The sequence below is a fragment of the Tenrec ecaudatus genome, chromosome 16 (genome assembly GCF_050624435.1).
Source record: "Tenrec ecaudatus isolate mTenEca1 chromosome 16, mTenEca1.hap1, whole genome shotgun sequence".
NCBI lineage: Eukaryota > Metazoa > Chordata > Mammalia > Afrosoricida > Tenrecidae > Tenrec > Tenrec ecaudatus.
In genome coordinates this window covers 80,457,710-80,482,813 of record NC_134545.1, presented here as the reverse complement: position 1 = coordinate 80,482,813, position 25,104 = coordinate 80,457,710, and the positions used below count along the sequence as shown (strand labels likewise).

At 41.8% G+C, this 25,104-nt stretch overlaps 1 protein-coding gene across 3 annotated transcripts in view; it reads right to left on the bottom strand.

The window, feature by feature from the left end:
* Positions 1–25,104, bottom strand: part of ENTPD1 (ectonucleoside triphosphate diphosphohydrolase 1) — an 84,880-nt gene that overhangs the window by 12,798 nt on the left and 46,978 nt on the right. For 2 of the 3 annotated variants that reach the window (XM_075534309.1, XM_075534310.1), the window contains exons 2-4: positions 13,409–13,536; positions 2,157–2,274; positions 903–1,050 (exon numbers count right to left, since the gene is read on the bottom strand). In XM_075534309.1, coding sequence (XP_075390424.1) covers positions 903–1,050; positions 2,157–2,274; positions 13,409–13,536 — 394 coding nt within the window. The remainder of the gene's footprint in view (positions 1–902; positions 1,051–2,156; positions 2,275–13,408; positions 13,537–25,104) is intronic. The other variant, XM_075534311.1, reaches the window with a different exon arrangement.

Here is a 25,104-nt window from a genome sequence, read left to right as displayed (position 1 = left end):
CCATGAACTTGTTAAAGCCCCTTCATAGGTGGTAAAAACACACTGGTTACTTAATACATGCTGGAAAATGAATGAATAAATACACGCTGTCTGCGCTGCCTCTTTCCCTACCTTCTAGTCATATTCATTCTTCGTGATTCCCCCTCTGGTAAATCTTCTTCATCTCCTCTCGTCCTGGGCAAGGCCAATTGTACACTCCCAACACTTGGAATTAGTCTGCTTTGCTCCTCTCTCTGAGGAGCCTGGTAGTATAATGGGTTTATGTGTTGGGCTGCTAACTGCAGAGTCAGTAATTCTAATCTACCAGTTGCTCTCCCACTCAGCGGGGTAGTTCTACTCTCCTGTAGGGTTGCTATGCATCAATCAATTCAATGGCAGTGAGTTTGGTTTCTGGTTCCTCCCTCTAAAGATGCCCAGTGGCACCATAGGGTCAACATTGGGCTTTTAACTGCAAGGTCAGTGGTTGAAACCCACAAGCCATCCTGGAGAGACAAACGAGGCTGTCTGCTCCTATAAAGATGTACAGCCTCAGAAACCCCTTATAGGGTCCCGATTAATTGAAATCAACTCAAGGCCAGTGTGTTGGAGCTCCTGCCTCTTCGATACTAAATGGCTGAACCTGTGGCCACCAATTCTCAGAAAATACAGGTTAAACCTTTCCCCATTTGTGTCCCTTCAGAGTTCCCCAGGGAGAAGTGGGCAAGGGGGCTTTTTGATATGTTAAAAACCCCACCATTGTACACACCAAGAGGTTGGGGTTATTATTCACTTAATTGAAATTTTCTTTCTTAGGTGCAGATACTTGGACTGGGTCGGTGTCAGGGTATTGGGGAGACCTGGTATTGTCCCATTGCTTCAAAGGCTCTTGTCTAACTTGTCCTGCTCTCTGCACGATGCCGTACCTGAGCAACCTCATGCCGGCTGTGGCCCCCAGGTACACAGGTGTCTCTTGGTGCTTGAATGTTGGAATCACATCCTTGGCTCTTCCCATGCATGGAGACAGGTAAACAGGTATTTCTTGTAAGTTTCTATATGATGAGATTCCACGACCTAGAGAAAGGGGTAAAAGAAGATGGCAATCCATATGTTAATAAAAAAAGTTTAGGGCATACCTCCATAAACATAAGGCTTTTATAACTTGCCGATGTTAGAACAAAACAACAGTGTTTGATGAGCGCATGCAAGAAAACAATCATTTGATGTGATCTCATGTATTAGCTAGTCGTGCTTCGAGGATAACTAACATTGACAGGATTTTTTTTCCCCCAGACCCTTGGCTGGGTCAATCCACTCTTCAATAATTTCACCACTAGATGGCAAGATTCTTATACTTGATTGCATGAACTTCTTAGCGCATTCTCTCAGATTTTAATGGGGATCTTATTCGCGCAGGCTTCAAAAAGTTCATATAAAGTTTCCATTATCTTTTAATCCCATTTTCCCACAATCTTTTTAAGCCGCCTCACTACCCTACATAGCTGCATATTGATGTCTCTTCCACAAAGCTATAATTAACAAAACTAGTTTCTAGATGACATAAAGAGAAAAAAATGACATTTAGGATAAAAGAATAATAAGCAGCAAGCATCCTGACTTTTACTAAAAAAAGAGAGCAAATGTTCTTAACTAGTTCTGTGATCACGGCTACCCAAAAAAGAGGGGGGGGTGGGGGGAAAAAAAGACCAAGCCCACGGTTGAGTCGATTGTAACTTGTAACTCATTCGTGACCTTGTAGAGCAGAGGAGAGCTGCCCTATAGGGTTTCCAAGGTTGTAATCTTCATGGAAACATGCTGCCTCATTATCCAATGAGAGGCCGTGTATTAGTCAGAAGGAGCTCTAACGATGCTTAAGCATTTGGCCGTGACTGAAGGACTGCCGTTAGTTACTCAATGCTGAACCCATTGCACCGATCGGAGTCGCTTCCTTTTGTTCGTTAGGCCAAACACCTGCTGGATTAAGCTCAAATAGATATAACCAAAAACACTCTTAAAAATGGAAGGTAGTAAATTCATTTAAAGAAGCCAGTTGTGTGAGAGCTTTGGGCTTTAAGAAACGCTAAAAGTATTGTCTCGAGCGTGAAGGGGCCAGTCACCATGCTGCTCATGCTCTTATGCCCAACTGCTTCCCACCACCCCCCTCTCATTGTTCCTCTTACCTTTGACTTTACAGGATTCTATCTCATACACCAATCCCGTGTCATTCACCTTTTCTGCTGACCACTTGTAGATGTACATGTTCGTGTGGGAAGAGCCCGCGTCAAACACAATTCCATACTGAGGGCAAAACAAACGCAGAACTTGGTGTTACCTCGCTCTTCGCCACAGCAGATTTGCAACAGGACAAGTACAGGTGCTTCAAAACCAGGAAGAGGAAGTACTTTCTTTTCTAGGGAAATGGCTGGGAGGTGACCTGGGATTGTCTTGGTCACAGGATCTTCCACTAGGGCACCAATCCCTCTAAAAGAGCACCTCGTAATCTTGGTTGCATGTTAGAAATAGCTAAGCCTTGCTTAGGGCAGACGAGCACATTATCTCGGAAGCTCCGAGGTGATTCTAATGTGCAGGCACGGTTCAGCAGCTGAGACATTATGGAAGGAAAAGAGAGAAAGCCATTAATCCAGTAACTGAAACTCCTCTGCACATTGGAATCGTGTTGCAAGCTCCTGAGAGGCTCAGCGACTACTGATGCACGCAATATTTACTGATGCCCAGAGAGGGGTTGCCTTGGTCCAGCACGTGAACTGGGCTTTGGAAGATGGGTAAGGTCTCCAAGGGACTCAAATGTTCAGACACATTTTGGAAGAACTGCGTTAATTTGACAGCCAAATAGCAGTAGTGCTTTCATCTATGAAAGTGGAATTTGTTTTTAAAGAGAGAAACAGAAAATACTAAGAGTATTTCATTTTAATGAGTATTAACTCTAACATTGCATTCAATAAGTTTTCTAAGTTAGGTACTTTTAGCATTTTTAATAAAAGGAGAAGGCGTAGTGGAGAAAGAAGGCAGGGGAAGGGGGAGAGGGAGGATGCCGAGGTAGAATGAGACAGAAGAGACAGGGAGAATGGCCGGGTCACCATGTCTTATTTCCTAAGCGTTGAATGTATAGGCGGGTGCCATGTGAAGCATGCTATATGCATTGTCTCCGTCTTCAAGGCAGTTTCTACAGTATCTGCCACTTTCAATCTGTCTATCTGGGTAAGAGACTAAAGCACATTAGCCTGAGCTCTCCAGCTGCCAGACTGTCTGGGAATCCGAGCTTATGCTCTGGATCAGAAACAGAGGCGAGCCCGGCAACAGTTTTCAGACGATGCCCCGTGAAAGGGCTCTTTAATGAGAGAACGACAGTGCCAGTCCTAAATGCCCACCTTGATGCATTTCTGCTTTTGTGCACCTCCATAAACTACCGCCCGAGACGAGAGACAAGCCATTCCCAGCCCGCGGAAGGCTTTCCCATCTCCCTCAGTCGGTTTCCCCGGAGAAGCCCCTTCTTTCCTCTGTCACCACAGACAAGGTTCGCCTGGTTTTGAACCGTGTCTGAGTGCATTCACATACTGCTGTCTTCGTGTCTAATGTGCTTCACTCTACACTCTCTCTTTCAAATGCATTCAACTGTGTGTCAGTAGTCCGTCCTTCGATGCTGTAGGTATTTTATTAAATGCATAGAACACAATGGATTTATCCATCCTGTTATTGATGGATCTCTGGCTTGCTTCCATTTGGCACTATCGGGAATACAGCTTCCAGAAAATTCATGTATCTGTCTTTTGGTGAACACAATTTCTTGTTTATTTTGGGTACTGCCCCGGAGTACATTGCTGTATGCCCACTTTAACCAATTGTTCTTAAAAAGAACACTGGGTTTAACTAGTAAAAACCATAATCAAATACCAAGTCTTCTATGGGCTTGTAAGGAGAACAAGGTGACACGTTTGCTTTTCTTTTTTTTTTTTTTATCGTCTCTGAACTAGAGAGAAACTCGGGGTGAAACAAAACGAAAAGAATGGAAGAATGAAATGCTGAAATATACACAAACTATTCTTATCACATTTTGTTGTTTGTTTGCGTGGACTGCCAATGGGTACTACTTAATTCAGCTAGTGAGTGGGTGAATGGGTGGGTACTAGTTGCCACTGAATCAACTCCAATTTATGGTGTCGAGTCCATTCCAGATCCCTTGCTTCAGAGGATAACTGTGCTCCAAAGGGTTTTTAATGGTTGACTTTTTAGAAGTAGATTACCAATCATTCTTTCTGTGGTGCCTCTGGGTGGATTTTCAGCTTTTTGGTTAGCAGCCAACAGGAAACCATTGGCATTACTCGGGGTCTCCTCTCTCACTCTTCTCTCTTTGTACACACATGCAGAGAGGCACACTCATGTTTGCACATATACATATCAATTATCTTTCATTTCATGTGTCCATGTGCTTTTTGAAGCTCCCTCACATGTAGTTGTATATATGCGGGTAAGTTCAAAAGTATTGCTACTAGGCTCCCAGTTCATCTATACATAGGTTTATTCCAAACAAAATGTACTTAAACATGACCCTGCGATGGGCTGATGCTTACGACAAGCTCTCTCAGTAATACACTGGTCGTTGTCTCCCTGGGGTGCTTTCAAAAAAAAAGGATCCAATCAAAGCAGTGCCTCCCAGGGAATCTGCTCGGCCAGTGACATTCAACAGAGAGGTCAGCTCAGTCGGTTATGTTGGTGGTTTGGGGGGATTCCCAAGGGTGATCTTGAAGGACAAGAGATGATCACATGAACTTATTAAGAAGAAGTTTTAATAACACTGAAGACTGCACTGGTGAGCAAACAGGCCAGGAACATTGCATCAAGGCATTTTTGTTGTGTGTGTGTGTGTATGTGTGTATGTGGGGCAGGTGTTTCCGCATTATGATAATGCACCTGTACAAACCCAAAGACCCTGTAAAGGAGCACAATTTGAGCCACAAACACAGTAATTATGAGCGGGTTAATCACAGTGGAGTTAAAGGCCTTCAGAGAGATAGTAGTCAAAATGAGTGGCTTTTCATGGCGTTCTAATGAGACACTGTGGTCAGTGTTGCCCAAGGTGGCCCGAATTGCCCTTTGCCGTGGTCTCCAGTGGAAGGAGCAGTTTCTCTGGGAAAGAGCTACATGGAAACACTGCCTTGAGAAGTGTATAGACCTGGGTGGAGACCACGCTGAGAAACAGTAGCTTCCTATTTTGATATTTTGATACTTTTGCTTACTAAAGGTTTCTATAACACTTTTAGTAATACTTTTTACTTACTCTCAAATCTGGCAAGGTTAAACATTATGGGTTAACTTGGCTAATATTGTATAATAATGTATACATCATAATATAACATATACTTCAGATACACACTATTGCATACTTAAGCTAATGTGTAATCTGTAACACAGCTGGAGCATACAGGACTGTTGTAGTGTTGGGCACAGTTCTGTACTGTTCAAGATACTGGATTTACACCAAATTACTATGTGCACTAGAATACCGTATAGAGCTAGCTGTATGTACAAGAAAAACTTTTCTTATTTTGCTTCTCTAAACTAAACTTAGGCTACTTTGTAAACTTTAAATTTTTAAAAATTTTATTATTTCTATTTAAACTTTTAAGAGTCTTCACTTTTTAATCTTCCATATACACGCTTTCTTAGCCTAGACCACACACAGTTTATTAAGGAGGGTCCAGGTCATCCTCATCACCATTGTCAGCCTCCTCAGAGTGCCCCGTCAATTAACCTACATTGATGAACTGTCACCAACAAAGACAGTCTCTCCTGGAATGCTGGGAGGACCTGGTTGTTGAGATTCTTCCTGGGGAGGTGCGGGCTTTTCATTTCATATGCATTTCTAAGAAGCATTCTGGCTGTATGTTTGTTTTGTGATCCATGAAACTCAGTATTCTTTGCCTTTAGCGTAGTACAAACACATCAGTTCTTCCCAAATCTTTTCTTATTCATGATCCAGCTTTCATGTGCATATGAAATGACTGAAAATAGCTTGGGTTGGCTCAGGCACACCTTGGCTCTCAAAGTGCTGTGTAACACCTTGAAGAGGAATCATGCAGGAGGTTCGACCAGTGATGCATCCTTTGGTTTCTTGACTGCTACTTGCAGGAGTGTTGATGACTGACCCGAGTGAAAGAAGATCCTGGACAACATCATCCTTTATCAGGATGGTGTCCCCTGGTCGAGTTATAAGGATCTGTTTTCTGTGCCTTGAGTAGTAACCCACATTGAAGGTGGTAGTCCGTGATCATAAGTAATTGCTGCAAGTCCTTCTGGCTTCCACCAAGTAAGCTGTGTCATCGGCATGTCATATGTCGTTAATGATGCCGATGCTGTGTTCTTCATGCAGTCCAGCTTCTCGGCTTATTTGCTCAGCAGACAGACTGAACAAATAGGGTGAAAGAATACAACTTTGGCATTTTGTTCAAACAAATGCCTCTTGGTCTGTGCATAAATTCTATACGAGCACAATGAAATGTTCTGGGATTTTTCTTCTTTCCATTGTTATCCAGAATTTGTTAGCATCCAGTCAAATGCCTTAGCATAATCATTAGAACACAAATAAATATCTTTATGGTATTCTCTGCTTTCAGCAAAGACTCCTCTGAAGTCAACCATCCAGCTTGAATTTCTGACAGTTCCCTGCCGATGGACTGCTCCGACTACTTTAAAAATTATCTTGAGCAAAATTTTACTTGCATGTGATATTAATGGTATTGTTCAATAATGTGTACGTTCTGTTACATCTCTTTTCCTTGGAATGGGCACATAGATGGATCTCTTCCAGTCAATTGGTCTGGTAGCTATTTTCCAGATTTCTTAGCATGGAAGAATGAGTGCCAAAGTTGTATTCTTTCACCCTCTTTATTCAGTCTGTGGGACGGTTTAAGTGGTAATCTGTAAGTTCCGGGACCTTGTTTTGCACTAATGCCTTCAGTGCAGCCTGGGCTTCTTCTTTGAATCCTATCAGATCTTGATCCCATGCTTCCTCTTAAGATGCTTGAAAGGCAATCCATTCTTTGGGGAACAGTGATGCGGTGTATTACTTCCATCTTCTATTGATGCTTCCTGCATCCAATATGTTTTCATCATTCAATATTGTCCCATAGAATCCTTCAATATTTGCACTCAAGGCTTGAATTTTTTCAGTTCTTTCAGCTTGAGAGCTACTGAATATGTTCTTCCATTTTGGTTCTCTAAGACCACATTTTTGCACATTTCAGAAATGTGTAGACCTAGATGGAGGACATGTTGAGAAAAAGTAGCTTCATATTTTGGTGTATTTTTTAAAAGGTCATGATTCTGTAGAAATACCTTTTTAAGTTACCCACTGCCATATGTAAGGCACGGAGAAGGAAGCCAACAAACATTTGTTGAATTGAATGAATGAGAGGCATTGAAACCATATATTCCTAAATTACCTCCAATTCTGAAGGTGGTCAATATCCAGCGTTTAATATAAAATAGTACACACTACGGCTGGAGCCCCTCCTTAAAAAAATCAGCAAAAACAAGTAAAAGAACAACACTGTGATCATTCACTTCTCTTTGTCTCTTCAGATGTATTGGTTCTTTAAAATCCTTTTTAAAGTCCTGTAAACGTTGACAGATTAACCCTCAAGAACAATAATGGGAGGAGTGATACCATGAGGGTAAGGGGGGGCTTGGGGGAGAAAGGGGGAGCAGATCCAATGATCATCATCTAAACCCACTCGCCCAGGGTGACGAACATCAGAAACATGGGTGAAGAGAGACAGCAGACTGTGTAAGATATGAAAATTATAATTTATCAACGGTCCATAAGGGTGGGAGCGGAAAAAATGAGGAGCTGATGCCAAGGGCTCAAGTAGAAAGAAAATGTTTTGAAAAGGATGATGGCAACATATGTACAAATGTGCTTGACACAATGCATGTACGGATTGTTGTAAGAGTTCTAAGAGCCCCCAATAAAATGATATATTTTTTAAAGTCCTGTAAATGTAGTTTTTACAAGAACTTCAGTTCCCACGTCAGTCTGACTCATGAGGCTGGGTTTATAAACAAAGTCTGTCCTTTTGAATGTGGCTCTAGTACTCTAAACATGTCAAGCCTTTGTTAGCTACAGAGATGCAGGTGGGGCCTATGAATAATTAGAAACAGCTTCTTCCATGCCTTTTCCTTTCATTGAAGTCATTCGACCTTTAATATAAAACACAGTGATTATACTGTTTTTAAACCAGACAGCTATTTGAATCCAGTGGGATAAAAATACACATTATTTTCCTTATTTTCCAGGAGTATTTGGGGTTGAAAATCAGAGCAATACTTTCAAATTCTCCATAAAAAATGTAAAATAACAAATGTGTATCTAAGAAAACTTTGATTTATCTTGGAACAAAGTAGATACAAAGAGAAAGGCCCTTTGCAGAAGATGGGACCAGTAGTTGAGTGCCAGGTAAATGATCAAATAGCTAAAATATTCCACATCACCTTCCAAATAGCTAAAATATTCCACACCACCTCCCACCAAATGGTGATGCCCACTCATCTCAGCCAAGCGCCTCTAGTGTTCTGGGTACTCCTTTATTATTCCATTCAATCCTCATAAGCATCCCCCAAGTAGATAACTCTTTTATCTCATTTATAGATAAGGAAGCTGAACATATTCAGTACTTCTCAAGCTGAAAGAACTGAAAGAATTAAAAATCTCACAGCAAGCCCACAAAGTGGGAGCTCTTCATGAAAGCATGTGGTTTGGCTCAGTCTGGTGCCTTCAAGAGGACCTGTGCAGCCTGTGTATTTGTCAGGAAATGGATTGTCAAAGATAAAGGCATATTTGACAACTAGCTGCCAATGTTCAGAGATGAGAAGGCTTTAAAAACTGACAAACTGAACAGACTTCAAAGCTACTTGCCCAAATAGGTCCACCAGGACCGAGTTTTTTTTTAGCAGAAATTTATTATTACATTTTTATAGTTTTGACATAAAATTCACATATCATATAATTTATTCACTTAATCGCATTAAGAAAAGTTGTGCAGTTACCACCACAATGAATTTCAGACCATTTCCTTCTTGTTAGCTCCCCATTTTCACCCAACCTCCCACGCCACACCCCTAGATAATTATTAACCCAGTGCTGTCTCTATAGATTTACCTCTCCTGGATTTATTACACAGAGAATTATACAAAACACAAACAAATATGACAAAACAAAACAGAGAAAAACCTCAATCAAAAGAAAGCAGAAAGTATTAAGAACTGAAATAATTTTAAAATGAGTCAAAAGGGAGATCAAATAAGAGAAAATGGTTAAGTCTAGTATGGCTACATCTGCAAGGCTGTTCACATCCCTGGCTTTTGCTCAGAGGAGATACGCTGGAGGTTTAATCCGTGTGGGGCTTCCACTGCCATCCAGAGCCTCCTGCAAACCAGGTGCGCACAATTTAAGCTTGGCTCCTGTTTCTGCCTTTGGACTTGGAATTTATCGTTTACAATCCTAGGATTGCAATGGCTGGTGTGCTTCCTCCATGTGGACTTAGTTGACATCTCCCTTAGATAGCTGCTTGTTTGAAGACAAGCCTTTAAAACCCTGGATGCTATTCATTCTGATAATTAGGTACCATCTGATTTCTTCACACTTTGCCTTCGCACCTCTATCTTCAGTGATCTCCTCATGAGGGCGAGTATTGAGTAGGGCCATTTCATAAGAACTAGTTGTTCTTAGACTGGGGTTAGAATTAAGTGTGAGCCCCAAATCCATCCATATATCCATGGTTTATATATGTCTCCATTTCAATTATCATTTGTGATAGGGAACACTATAAATCATCCCCATGGGCCGTAAGAAATATTAATACTTCTACTCTTTACTCACTGCCATTTGGTTCATATCAACTCATAGTGACCCCGTAGGGTAGGACAGAACTGCACTTGTGACTTTCCAAGACAACAATGTTATTAATTTAGTCAATGGTATAGAGTTGACAGCACCATTGAGAAAAGGAAAATACAGGCTTTTCAGACTACAACACATTCATTGTTGCCTTGTACAGATGACATGTTTCAGTGACTGGACACTGTTTGCATGAACAATGGGGGTTGGTGATAGGGCAAAACTTTCAGTGACACTCATTCACAGAGGCAGAACCGTGCCTGAAACTGTTCTTCAAATACGCAGACCTTTCATTTAAAGAATGTCAAATGTCTCTTCTCACTTTCCATACCAACACAACAGCACGGAAGCATGAGCGGCGCTGTGAGGAAGACCACTGTGACTAATAGAAGGTCATCCAATGCCACGTGTATTACTCTGGAACACAGAGCCCAAGTCTAGCCAGTCCCCTCTCCGGTGATGTAACACTGAGCATGGGAAAGAGTCAAACCAAGAAGGCAGTTGTGTACTTTGGAGCTGGGAACCAAAGAGCAGAACTCAATGCCATGAGGCTTTCACAGTGAGTGAAGCTTTGCCAAGAGCACGGACCTCACTCGAAATATGAAAAGTCAAGAAACTACTGACAATGAAATAGCATCGGCCACATCAAGAAGAGAACTATTGAATTATACATGTGTTATATGCCAGTAAAACTATTGAAAAATACATAAAATTTAAAAAGTTGGGAAAAGAAAAAAGAATGTTTGGAAACTGATTGTGGTAGCAGTTGTACAGTTCTGCTTAATGTGATTGAACTATGGAATGATATGATATATATTAATTTTAAAAACATAAAGGATAAACAAAAATAAATAATAATAGTATCATAATAGAACATAAGTATAAAACCAAAGAAAATAAAGTAAAAAATAAAACTGTTTTAAAAAAGTCAAATAAAACTGTTTTTAAAAAGCAGGGGGGAAAGAAATATCATTGGCCTTCTGTGTGCACAGAGAAGCTGCTGTGCACAGACATACTGGGTGGATTCATGTGATGCCCAAGTCGCTGCTATCTACAAACATAATTAGAGTGGATGACTAGGCTTTCAGTGGCCTGGCATAAGCATTCATCTTCCCTGGCTCACAGTTTCCCATGTTTCCAACAAGGGAAGATACTTGTGGGGCATGGGACAAATATTCCAGGGTCTTTGTGTTTAACTTTTGGGTATATCACCACTTACTTATGGATATGGTCTCACTAGCAAATTGGCGTTCTTAGAGACTTTGTAGATTTATTTACTTTTATTTCAGCTAATGTTGAAAGTGGTCTATCTACAATAAGTGTAAATGTACCTCTTGCTTTATAATTAACAGATAAAATAATGACCATCTTATAAGATATTGATAAGAGATTCAAAACACTTAGATCTTGATAGTTTGCTTAGATGACTTGGGAAGAAAGCAGAATTAATTTTCATAGCAGAGTTAAAACCATAATGGAGTGCTGTTGCCTTTTAATCCTTTTACAGCTCATGCAGCTCTTATCACAATCCATCCATCCATCCATCGTGTCAAGCACATTTGTACATGTGGTGCCATCACCATTCTCAAAACATTTGCTTTCTACTTGAGCCCTTGATATCAGCTCCTCATTTTTCCCTCCCTCCCTCATGAACCCTTGATAACTTATAAATTATTATTTTTTCACATCTTACAATGGCGAACGTCTCCCTTCACCCACTTTTCTGTTGTCCGTCCCCCTAAGAGGAGATTATACCTAGATCATTGTGATCGGTAGCCCCTTTCTCCCCACATCTTCCCCTTCCCCTCCTGGTATTGCTACTCTCATTATTGGCCCTGAAGGGTTTAATCTGTCCTGGATTCCCTGTGTTTCCAGCTCTTATCTGTACCAGTGTACATGCTCTGGTATAGCTGGATTTGTAAGATAGAATTTGGGTCATGATAGTGGGGTAGGGTGGAAGCATTAAATAACTAGAGAAAAGTTGTATATTTCATCAGCGCTATACAGCACCCAGCCTGGCTCTTCTTTTCCTAGTGACCTTCTGTACGGGGATGTCCAATTGTCTACAGATGGGCTTTGGGTCTCTGCTCTGCACTCCCCCTCATTCCCATTGATGTGATTTTTTTTGTTCTGGGCTTTGATGCCTGATACCTGATCCCATCGATACCTCATGATCACACAGGCTGGTGTGCTTCTTCCATGTGGACTTTGTTGCTTCTCAGCTAGATGGCTGCTTGTTTATCTTCAAGCCTTTAAGATCCCAGATGCTATATCTTTTGATAGCTGGGCACCACCAGTTTTCTTCACCATATTTCCTTATGCACCCACTTTGTCTTCAGCGATCGTGTCAAGGTGAGTATCACGGAATGCCGGGTTATTAGAACAAAGTGTTCTTGCATTGATGGAGTACTTGAGTAGAGACCCAATGTCTGTCTGCTACCTTAATACTTAACATATATATAGATATACATAAATCTATTTCCCTGTGATTATATATAAAGATATTTACATATGTACATGCCCATACTTAGACCTCTATAGATGCCCTTTGCCTCCTAGTTCTTTCCTCTATTTCCTTGTACTTTCCTCTTGTCCCACTATCATGTTCAACCTTCATTCTGGTTTCAGTAATTCCTCTCAGTTACATTACCGTTGATCAAGCCCTATCAGGTATCCTACACCCACCTCACCATACCCTAATGGTTTTTATTAATCCCAATTCAGTCTTTAAATGTGGAAATTTCAGAAGAAATCTGTCCATTTTTTGAATAAATTTCAAATTACCATGAAAGATAAATGTATGTGTTCTATGGGTCCTTTTGAAAATTGAGTTCGCTGCTTTCTTTACTATTTTTAGAGGTAAGGAACGACTTTTCTCCACAATCTTTGATCTCCCAAGTGCTTTCAACACAGTATTCAATTGCCATGAGGGGTAATAAGGTGTAGGTGACAGCAGGGGAAATAAGGGAGTAAAAAGAACAGTATGCAACATTAAGACTCACCAGTGGTGAAATGAGGAAGATGTAGAGATTGTATTAGAACTTAGGGTATTACTATAGTATCACTGGTGAATAAAGCATTTGTCTCTCTTAAAGTTTCAACTTAATAAGTTTACTGAGCAACCAGAAAAGTGATTATCTTGTCACCGGCAATGGATTAAGGCATCCCTTTTCTAGCGTGAGTATGTGTTTCTTTGTGACTTCCCTACTCCACTGAGTACTGATGGGCCCCTCGGTTTCTAGAACGACAAGGAAAACTGTGAGAGCTGAAACTGAATGGAGCCGCCTTCATTCTATCAGTCTCACAAGTTTTCTACCCTTGACAGGGTACAGCCTGGCTGATTTTGTTTTATTCACTTGAGTGGAAAATAGTGTTTAAGTCTTTCTTCTGATGGGTTTCTGGTTACACAGATCCTGCCTTTTCCAGGCTTTGCTGTACTGCTGGATGCTCTGATTTCTCCGACCCCTTCTCCTCCTCCCCCTCTCCCCCTCCCCACATACATACAGTTATTCGAGTTACCTTGAAGTTTTCAGACTGTGTTTTATTCTGGACCAGCCCCACAGCAATCAAAGCTATCAAACACAGGATAAAGATGAATCCAAGAATGACCATGCCATTACTGGTTAAAAATCTCCTCACTCTGGAATCTAAGAGCAAAAGCAGAAGATAACATATCAACAAGAAATCGACAACCATCAATTTCTTTTCCTTCTCCTTATTTGTGATCGTGTTCTAGCTAACAGCAGACATCAAAGCCAATCTGTATGTAGTAGACACTTGCAAAGTAATTGGGAACTAGGTTCAGAACAAAAGTATTGTCTGTACTGTGATAACTCAGCCAAGGCTGAATTAGTGACTGTGGTGAACAAAATGGGCAGCATGGGTGATCAGTGACCAGATACCGAAGGAGCGGTGAAAAGAGCCCTAGATTGGCAGTGTGCTTCATAGGTCATATAACAATTAACTATCAAGGATATCTGTCCTAATTTTAAACATTCTATCAAAATATTTATGATCTCAAAGAATATAAAAATAGATCATTAAAGTCCGGCCACTCCATGACATTTCCTGCTTGACACACCCCTTGCATTTCAACTACCCACCTGTCTATGGTGAGGAATTAGGAAGAGCCTGGAAGCTGGGAAGTTTTTAGCATTTCAGGTAACCATCCACATTATCTTACCAAATCTGTTCTTAGTCTCACCCTGCCGTGGGCCACACAGAAGATCCAAGTGCAGCAATATATAAAAGGCAAAGTTACTTTGATCAGATATAGACAGAATGTTTAGTGGGGCTGAACAGAAAATGAGATGATTGCTTCATTCCCTCCACTCCAACAACTTCTATCCTCTTCCTTTCTCCCCAAACTGCCCAGTGTCCCCCACTTCCTTCACTTTTTCTTCTTAGGCTTTGGGGCGGGGAGCGGGAAGGTAAGATAGAGTATAAACTATGTGGGAGTGAGCTTGGTTCTCCAAAATAGTTTGCTCTTCTCTACGGATGGGGCATGGGATCAAGACAACTGAACGTGGAGCGTAAGTCTCGTCCCCTCCTCTTTCTTTCCCCTGGGGCCTCAGTCTGTAACAAGTGCCAGAACTGTGAGCCATTTTTAATCCTCAGACCCAACAGTATAAAACTTAAGAGAAAGGAAAGCTTTAACATTTTCTCTTGCTTCTAAACCGAAGAAGTGCAGATAAGACTGACGGCACTTTCTCCCTTCTTCCTTCCCAAAAGAGCCTACATTTTGTTCAGGTGGCTTCCATGCCCCCAAGCAGCGTAGGATGCCACTTGCAGCTCAGAGATGGGCCTCATGGCCTGGTCCATCTCTTCCCCTCAGCCGAGAGCAGGTCAACAGAGGGTGTGTACCGGACCATGACCAGCAAACCCCTGGAGGAAGTCTGCTGAGGCACCTGCAAGAAGTGAAAGGAAGCAGTCGCCCTTCCTCCTGACCCTGTCCTGCAAGCAGAATGCCCCTGAGAGACAGAAGAGACGCGTGGAGTTCTTGGTGGTATTCTGAGCTGCAGAATCAACCAACCCTGAGCCTCACCATCCACGAGACATAGGTTTCCAGCCAGGTGGAGTTAGAATTCCAATTACTTAGATTAAAAAAAAAATCTTTATACAGCTGATGTGGCAGAAATGCGTTCACTGATGCCAGAAGTGTGCAATCTGGAAAAGAGTCTCCAAAGTACTCCGCACTGTTGCTAACATTGCGAGACACAGCTCATATAAAATCCAACAACTAACCTCCACACATGACATGTAGCAAGGGTCCCGCTATCCCATAAATTAGTCCCAGCCAGTGCTATCAATTGGATTCAAACTTACAGCGATTCTATAAGACAGAGTGCTTTTGTTTTCCAAGACTGCGAATCTGTATGGGTGCAGACAGACCCAGCTATCTCTCAAGGAGCAGCTGATGGGGTCAAGGTGCTGACCTTGTAGTTCACAGTCCAACACAACCCAGTATGCCATGCGGGCTAGTTTTGTTTCTATTACACTGACAGTTACTTAGAATGCTTAGTGCTTCATTCCCTCAAACTGTTCATTAAGATCTGCCTATTTCATTCTTTTGATTTGACATATTTGACATGTTTTACAATCTCTTTTCCTTCCAAGTCTATTCAGGTTTTTTTTAGCATACAGGTCATTTCCAAGAAAAAGATGGACAAGCTCCCCCTGCTCTTTAGACCTCAAAATATTGTTGGGAAGATATTAACAAGAAAAATATATAAGTAAGTTGTTTCACATCATGCTAACTACTAAGAAGAAATTAAAACCAAGCAATTTGGTTTTCATTTTATGTGAGCGAGTTTTAATTTGATGGGAGAGAATGCCTTACATCAGAGTGGAGAAGTATTTGAAGCAATTAAGGTGAGGAAACCTCAGATGAGGTGACGTTTGGACCAAGACCTGCATAACAAGAAAATATGGGGGAAGGGGAAAGAACATTCCAAGAAGACATAAAACCCCAAATCAATGCCCTCTAGTCAATTCTGACTCATCGCAACCCTATGGGAATACCCCATGTGGATTTCCAAGACTAACTCTTCATGGGGGAAGAAAGTTTCATCTTTCTCCCGACGAGCAGGCGGTGGTGGTGAACTGCTCCCAGAAGAGGCCCGAACAATTGCACAAACCTGGAGGGGGCGCCAGGCTGATGTGACTATTATTGTGTCTTCCTTTCCTGGATGATATTTACTAAATAATTATGACCAACTGCAGCTGGGTAAATACTTTTCTATAATGATACATACCCAACCTTGGCTATAATATTTATGTTACTGGATTATAATCAAATCTGTCATCATAGTCTTATCTCTAACTTTAGCTAAAGTGCAGATGAGTCTCACATTGCAAATGAAGAATTTAAGTCAGAGAAAATGTAAAATTGTTCCGTACACAATTTTCAAACTTTATTACGAAAAAGGCTGTTTATTTTTCATGCAACTGACTAGATTACTCAGAGAGCAGTAATTAAACACCACCCATCTATTTTAAGTGCAGTTCTACTCTGACAAAAAAGGGGTTCCCCTGAGTCAGAGTTGACTTGATAGTAACCAGTTTGACTTGGTTTTTTGTTTGTTTGTTTGTTTACCTCTCCTTGGCTATATACCAGTCCGTTCTCAAAAGCTTCAGAAGTGGTGGTCCACTTGAGAGTCCATATTAACTTATCTGAGATGTGACTAGTAACAAGGAACTATACACTTAACTGTTCACTTGGGGTTCTTAGGCAGACTCTATGAGTGCTACAGTTAACTTCTATTATGGAAAATTCATGCTGACTGTCTTCCCCCTGAGAAATTCTTCAGCTGCCTCATGGACAGAATGTGGTTTTTACTATACAGCATGAACTAACATTTCAGGAAACAATTCTTAGAAATTACTCAAAATAGCCAGTGGAAAAGGGTTGTGTCGCTATCTAACTACACTGGAAAATTAAAGACTACCACTTCCCTCTTATTTTATCCTTTCATAGTGTGTTAGTCTGGGTACATTAGAAAAACAAATCCACAGAAAATCATGTATAAGAGAGAGTTTTATATAAAGGGTAATTGCACATCAAGAAAATATCCCAACCTAGTGCTGCCCAAGCCCACAAGTCCAACATTAGCCCATATGTCCAACGCCAATCCACAAAGTCCTCCTCCATCTCACAAAATACACACTATGATGCCGACTGCAGGAGGAAGCCGTGTCATTGAATGTGCAAGCATCTCAGTGCTGGCAGGGGTCTCCACACGGCTGCTCCAGCACCCAGGATTGCACAGGGTTAGGTCCATATGGCTTCTCCTCAGGGATGTCTTGCAGGAATTGAGCCTTGACAGCTGAAGCAGGAAACTGGCTAAGACAGCTGCACCCTGGTCCAACCATCAGAAAGCAAGAGACGTGAGAAAGCCAAGGCTCATAGAGCCATTTATCTCTCCACCCTTCAATTAACCCCACATGCACTTATTGGCCAAGCTGGCACAATAAACTTTAACTATCTCACATGGTAACAAGTGAAAGATCTTCTATTAAAAGTGTAAACCAGGTGATACTTAAACTCTTCACTTGTCAGAGAAATAAAACGGAAGGAAATCCAATCTTTAAAATAAATAAATAAATGGAACCCAGACTGATTTCAACTAATTATCTATGTCAGGAAAATAAAAACTGGGTATAGTGATGAGATTTACAGTTAGCATCCCTTTAAAGTGAAGATCAAATGTTTCATTTTGTTCTTAGTAAAAATCCTGCGATGGCAAGAGATCTCAGCGTATCTACTCTGCGATATAAGATCTTAGATTTTACTCTATTAATAAACAGAGTTCAAGTGTTAGCAGATGCAGTGGGTTTCTAGGGAAAACAAAGTTTTATTTTGCAGACCCAGTACAACTGACTAGATTCAAATTGTCATTTTCTAATGAACTGCATCTGAACTAAGAACAAAATAGCAGGCACGGACAAACACTGACAAGGAAATATTAGTGAAATGTCCTTCCTGTGTTTATAAAGCTCAGTAATGAGACAGATTCCCTGAAGACTCACCCCTGAAGGGATGGTTCTGATTTGGCCTGGCCATTTCCCCAACTCCCAGGGTTAAAGTCTCGACATCATTTCCAATATATTTCTTCCTCTCCAGCATGACAGTTTTGGCAACACATACTTAGGCTGTCCTCACATTTGGAGAACAACATGCACAGCATATCTTAAACAGAAAGAACCCAAGGAAAACTTTAAGCCTCCAGACTTGCACGATGGATGGACTATATGGACAAAGTACTGAATGATGCAATAAGCATCAGAGGAAGATGGGAGGAGCACACAGTCACTGCCCCGAAAAGAACTAGCAGATGCTCAACCATTTCCAAGAGTAGCATATGAGCAAGAGCCAATGGTACTGAAGGAAGAAGTTCAAGCTGCACTGGAAAGTATTAGCCAAAATCAAGTTCCAGGAACTTATGGAATGCCAATTAAAGTGTTTCAACATGCTTATGAAGCACTGGAATCACTTACTGGTCTACACCATCAAATTTAGAAGGCAGCTACCTGGCCAACTAACTGAAAGAGATTCATATTTGTACCCATTCCAAAAAAGGTGACCCAAAAGAATGTTCACATTATACAGAAATATCATTAATATCACATGCAAATAACTTGTTGCTGGGGATCATCCAGTAACAGTTGCAGCAGTGCATTGAACTTCCAGAGGTTCAAGGAGCTTCCAGGGGGGTCAGGCTGGATTCAGAAGAGAATACGGAACAAGGAATAGATCTCATCACTGATGTCAAATGGACCTTGGCTGAAAGCAGAGAACACCAGAAAGGTGTTTACTTATGTTTTGCTGACTGTGGTACGGCATTCAACTGTGTGGACCATAACAAACTAGGGACAGCCTTGAGAAGAATGGCAATTCAGAGCACTGCAGTGTGCTCACGGAGAACCTGCACATGGATCAAGAGGTAGTTATGTGAGCAGGACAAGGGAATGTTGCTGCATGTTTGAAATCAGAGAAGGTGTGCAGCAGGATTGTACCCTCTCACCACACTTAGTCCATCTACGTGCTGAGTAAATCATCAGAGAAGCTGGGTTATACGGAGAAGAATGTGGCATCAGGATCGGTGGAAGGTTCATTAACAGCCTCCAGTGTGCAGATGTTCACTTCGCTTGCTGAATCGGAAGAGGACTTGAAGCCCTTGCTGATGAAGATCAAAGATTGCAGCCTTCAGGATGGAGGACAATTTGATGCAAAAAACAAAACCAAAACTCCTCTCACTGGACCAGTAGGTAATATCATGAGAAATGGAGAAAAGATTGACGTTATTGAGGATTTGGTCTTGCTGGGGTCCACAAACAATGCTCATGGAAGCAGCAGTCAAGGCCTCAAAGGGTGCATTGCATTGGGCAAATCTGCTGCACAAGACCTGTACAAGGTATGGACAAGCACGGATGTTACTTTGAGACTAAGGTCCACCTGACCCAAGTCATGGTACTTTCATGCTTCCTGTTTGTGAACTGAGAGAGTCTGTTGCCTCTGAGACATGGCAGTGTAGTGTATTTGTATTTAATTGGTGATTGCATGTTGTACTCTGTCCATGTCCCATGTGTGTTTGTTTGCTTTGATGTGTCTCAGGGTCTGCTGCTCTGCTTGTTACTTTGGGAAGGCTTAGAAGCTCACCACTTGACTCCTCGTGAGTGGAAGGGAAGACTCATTGTGGACTCGGTTCTGTGTTCACTGTTTGAGTAGAGCAGTTGAGGGAATACTTTACAGTTTTGTTCGGGGTGGCTCAACCTAGAATGGCTTGATGGGAAAAAATAGTGTAGGTTCTAGACTCTAGAAGGCACCACAGACCCAACAGTCAGTCATCAACCCACCAGCAAAAAGCCAGATTCTACAGACTTCTGGATATTCCTCCAACTATAATACAAGCTCACACAAGCTCACCTTTGCTTAATCTCTCTAAATCTGAATCGCCTCAACACAAAATGGAGTCATGACAATCCCTACTGCATAGATTTGCTGTGTTAAGGTTCAATTCGCTCAAAGTATTCAACAGCCAATACTCAAATAGCTGAGTGCCGGGTTCTGCTGTCAGCATTTTGAATGCAGAAAACCATTAACCTTCATTGCAATTCTATAAAGCAAATTTTTTAAAGGAAAGCAAACCAACAACAGTTTCCGTGGAGCTGCTCCCACTTGGGCCACCCATGGATAGCAGGTAGAAGAGTCTTTCCCCAAAGTTTGCGTGCGACCCAGGACTCCTTGTGAACTGTGACCACCATCCTCACTTCAAACGATGTTAAGGAAACTGAGTCAGAAAGAAGTTAAACAACTTGCTCAAACTCAAACCCAGTGACATCAAGTCAGATCTGACTCACAGAAGCCCTCTTGAGGGTTTCTGGGGCTGTAAAGCTGTTTGGCATTAGCACATTCCCCAAGTCAGTTCATCATGTGTCAAGTACGGGAATAAAGCAACTTGGTGATTTTTTTTTTCTTGCCGGTGCTTGTAAGTCAAGGAAATCAATGTATACACAAATGCTAAAAACGTCGTTTGAGTCCTTGATGATAACCCATTACTAAAGAGGAGCGGGGGGAATCAGATGGATGCAGAGTTGACAGACACAAGCAGGAAGAGAGCGCCAGATAAAGAGGAGGAAGATGGCGGGCGAAGAAGGGAGCAGAACCAAAGGTAGAAGGAGCTACTCAAGGAGTTCTGAGACGTGAAGTCACCAATCACATTATGTCCTGCTCACTGATCTTCTGAACCGTAGGCCTAAGAGAGTTATTACCTGGTATGGTATTTCCTTACTACTCTTTGAAATTTGAAGTAGCTAGTTATTCTTAGCTCACAACGCTTCCATTGGAAACGGGTACATTAATCTCAACAGAGTAGCCTGGGCTCCCCACCTCACACTTCTTGCTATGCCGTGTGCTCTTCTCAGCTCAGCAGACTTTAGACTCCATAGTGCCCCACGACAAATGATGATGTGAAAACCAAGTACTAATAGAGATGCCGTGTGGGGGAGAAATAAGGAAATAAAGGAGTTCCTTTCCCTCTTTGTCCTCCTCACAACATCCACTAGTTTTGGGGTTTTTTTCTACATTCCTTCTGGTCTCTCCTGAATTCTTTCATCCGTGAACTGCCTTGAGGACAATAGGCCTTTGTGGTCAGTGTGGACTCCCGTGTGTAAGTGTGGAGTTGGCAGAAGGAGGGTTGTTTCCAGCGAAGTGATGTCACTGAGACAGACGGTAAACAGGAGTCCCCTGTGCCCCAGCCCACAAGCCTAACAATCTTGCAGTCTGCACATTGCTTTCATGAAATGAATCTTCTTCCACATTCGAAAATGAACTGTGCCCTGGGGACTCTGTCCACGGCTCAACGTTGGTGCATTTGTCCACGGCCCTGTCTTTCCTGTGGAGGGTAGTGGGGGAGGGAGCAGAAGAGGGATTGGTTGATCTGGGCCACCCAACCATCTAGGCTGCTCGCTAGAGCGATTCTTTCATTTCTCATTTTTGAAAACCGTGAGCCACAAAATCCAGATACTACGTAAAAAGTCTTCTGTAGTAAAATAGACTATAAATAAAGTGAAAATTATAAAATGGGAAAATGTGAATAACAACTATGAAATGGACTAGTTTCTCTTATGATTTAAGGAATCATTAAAAATCAGCGAGCAATTGATTGACCCACCTAAGACAAAAAGGAACAAGGACATGAATTAGTAAGAAACAGGAAAATATACTCAACATAAACATTTACTAATAACCCTAGTATGTATGAATTACGGTGCTGGTGAAGAATATTGAATATTCTATGGACAGCTAGAGGAGCAAACCAATCTGGCTTCAAAGACGTACAACCAAAATGCTCCTTAGTAGTGCGGATGGCAAGACTTCCCCTCCTATACTTTGGACATGTTGTCAGGAAGGACTCATCCCTGGAGAAGCACATCAAGGTTGGAGGAGCAGAGGATCAGTGAAGAAGAGGCAGGCCCTCAACGAGATGAAATGGCCGAGGCTGTAACAGTGGGCTCAAAAGTAGCCAGGACTGGGCAGACCTACAGGACCAGGCAGCTTTCATCTTCTTGTTGTGAACAGGGTTACTCTGAGTTGGCATGACCTTGACGGTCACTAACAATTACCCTTAATTTTAAAAAGGGAAATGAAAACATCATGAAGCATTTTGTGCATGTGAAAAGTTTTTTGAAACCATTTTATTGGCATCTGATTCATAAATCTAACAATTCAATTGTTCAGTATATTAAGAAGAGGTGTACAACTGTCACCACAATTAATTTTAGAACATTTTCTTCATTCTTTTAATCATCATTATTAACTTCCCATTTCCCCACAGCCTCCCTTGTCCTACCAAGAAACCATTAATCATCAATCCAACTACTGTCTCTATAGATTTACCTATCTTGGATTTCATATACAGGAAAACATTTTTTATTAAAAATCATTTTATTGGGGGCTCTTATACCAATCCATACATCAATTTTATCAAACACATTTGTACAAATAGTGCCATCATCGTTTTCAAAACATTTTCTTTCTGCTTGAGCCCTTGGTATCAGCTCCTCTGTCTTCCCTCCCCGCCAGCTTCGTGGACCCCTGATAAATCATAAATTATGATTATTTTCATATCTTCCACTGTCTGCTGTCTCCCTTCACCCACGTTTCTGTTATTGGTCCTCCTGTGAGAGGGAGACATTTTTTAAAACAACCAAAATTTCCATCAATAGACGAGTGGGTTAGGAAACTCTGGCACATTCACACAATGGAGTACATAAAGAAGGGGGAGGGGGGAAGGAGGAGGGAGAATCAGAGTGGGGAGAAACTGAGATGATGGCACTGGGGGAACAGGGCACTAACCCACCCGGGGGAGAGTATTGGTTGTGTCCCCACAGAACTGGAACATGTATACAGACCCCACCGGGAGGCACCAAACCAGGAGGGCAACGTAACATGTGGAGGACTCCACAAAAAAGCTGGACTATATGCCCAGCCCCAACCAGAATCAACCCGACCCCCACCATGGAAGGGAGTGCCACAGAAAATGAAAATAGATCGTCTGGTGAGGAAAAGGAACTGAGCTACCATACCCAGAAGGAAGCTGAAGCAAATGAAGGGAGTGGAGCACACCCTGGCCCACCAAGACCAGAGGACGATAGCCTGGCTCGGAGCGGCCAATGCACAGAGAGGACCATATGGTCAGTCCCACTGTGAGATGCAACATCCTGCACTGACCCATGGCCCTACACGGGACAGCACCAGAGACACAGTGTGGGGTGTGCGACTGAGCTGAGCCCACCACACTGAGGCAAAACACTGGGGGCGTGCAATAGAGCAGAGGGAGAAGCAGAGCAAGGAGGTTCTAAGGGAGTATCAAGGATGGACTTTGGGGCCAGGGCATGGCACCCCATCAGACTCGGCCAGTAAACACTCCTAAAGGTCAACAAACAGGCCTTGAACTATTAACAGGCTTTTCTTTCTTTCTTCTTTTCTTCCTTTCTTTCTATTTCTTTCTTTTCTTCTTTTAGATTTTGTATGTCAGTGGCTTTTCTGTTTGTTAGTGTGTTGGTGTTGCTGCCATCATCGCCTTGTTTTTATGTGCCACTTTGTTTGGTGCTGTCGAGACCATCTGCAATTTTATGCTCATATTATCTCTGAAGGTCTGTCTAGATAAGATAGGCTGGATAAAAAATGTGGAGAAGAAAACAACGGGACCAACGGTCCTGAGGAGACATGGAAGAGTGGGAGGTGGGGGGAGGGAAGAGGTGTTGGCCAACCCAGGGACAAGGGAGCAACAATTGGTTCAAAACCAGTGGCAGGCAGTGGGTGGGAGGACTGGTAGGGAGTGATCAAGGGCAGTGTAACCGAGAGGAATTACTGAAACTCAAATGAAGGCTGAACATGGTATTGGGACAAGAGGAAAGCAAAAGGAACTAGAGGAAAGAAGTAGGAGGCAAAGGGTATACATAGAGGTCTAAATACAGGCATATACATATGTAAATATATTTATGATTATGGGGGAAATATATATGTGTGCATATATTTATAGGGTTGTGATAAGAGTTGGGTTGTGATAAGAGTTGTATGAGCCTCCAATAAAATGATTTTTAAAAATTTTAATAAGCTGCATAAAAAACTAACAGCAATTAACAAAGTAAAACAGAGAACAACATCAATTGAAAAGAAGCAGAAAATAATAAAAACTAGAGTGCTTAAAACAGGTCAAAGTGGAAATCAAGTGATAAGGTGTAAAGATTTTAACCTCACTGCATCTGCAATAATCCACTTTCCAATGCATTCTGCATGATTGCAAGGCTGTCTACACCCCCAGTCTATACTCAAAGGGAATTCATCAGAGGCTTAAGCCACATGTATTTCCTCTTCACTTTTTTTTAAACAAACCTACTTTTTAATAGGTCAAAGGGGAGTTTAAGTGATAAGATATTACATTATAACCTAAATACTTGCACCATAAATGACTTTACAATGTTCTGTCAGACAACAAGTCTGTTCACATCCCTTAGTTATGGCCAGAAAGGACTCACCAGAGGCTGAACCCATGTGTGGACCCTGCGCATGGACTTTGGACTTCCGATGGACTGCATGGTTGAGTTGTTCTAGGCATGAAGGGTTCCACCAGTCTCTCTGTGATCAGTAAGCTTGTCATTTTTATGATTTTGAATTTCCACATGTTTCTCCCACTCTATCCAAGACCTTCTAATGTGATTCCTTCCTTCCTTCCTTTCTTCCTTTCTTTCTTTTTGATGATTTTTTTTTTAATGATACTGTGATCCCTTTCAGACTAGCAGTAGCTGACTACAACCTGTCTCTTCTGGTCTCAGTGTCACCGAAGTTGAGGTCTATGTAGTCTATTAGTTGTTTAGTACTTGTAAATGATTACTAAAATATCTGGAATTCTTAATTAAAATTACTGAAACTTCAAAGGCTTTGGGAAATACATAGTGGGAAAGGAACATTTTATTCCATCTTCTGGGAAAGTCTTTGTTGCCTAGGACTGACTTCTGGGAATGACGCATTCTTCTGGTAGACCTATCTTTAGGGATGGGAAAGCTAACATTGGATAACAAAGACACTATTGGATCCAGACTCCACCCATCCTCTCTGGACAGGGAGGGAAAAGGCCACTTCCTCTCTTCATAAGATTTATTAGAATTAGTACCGTATATTCCATTTCTCTTGACTTTGGCTCTCTCCCTCA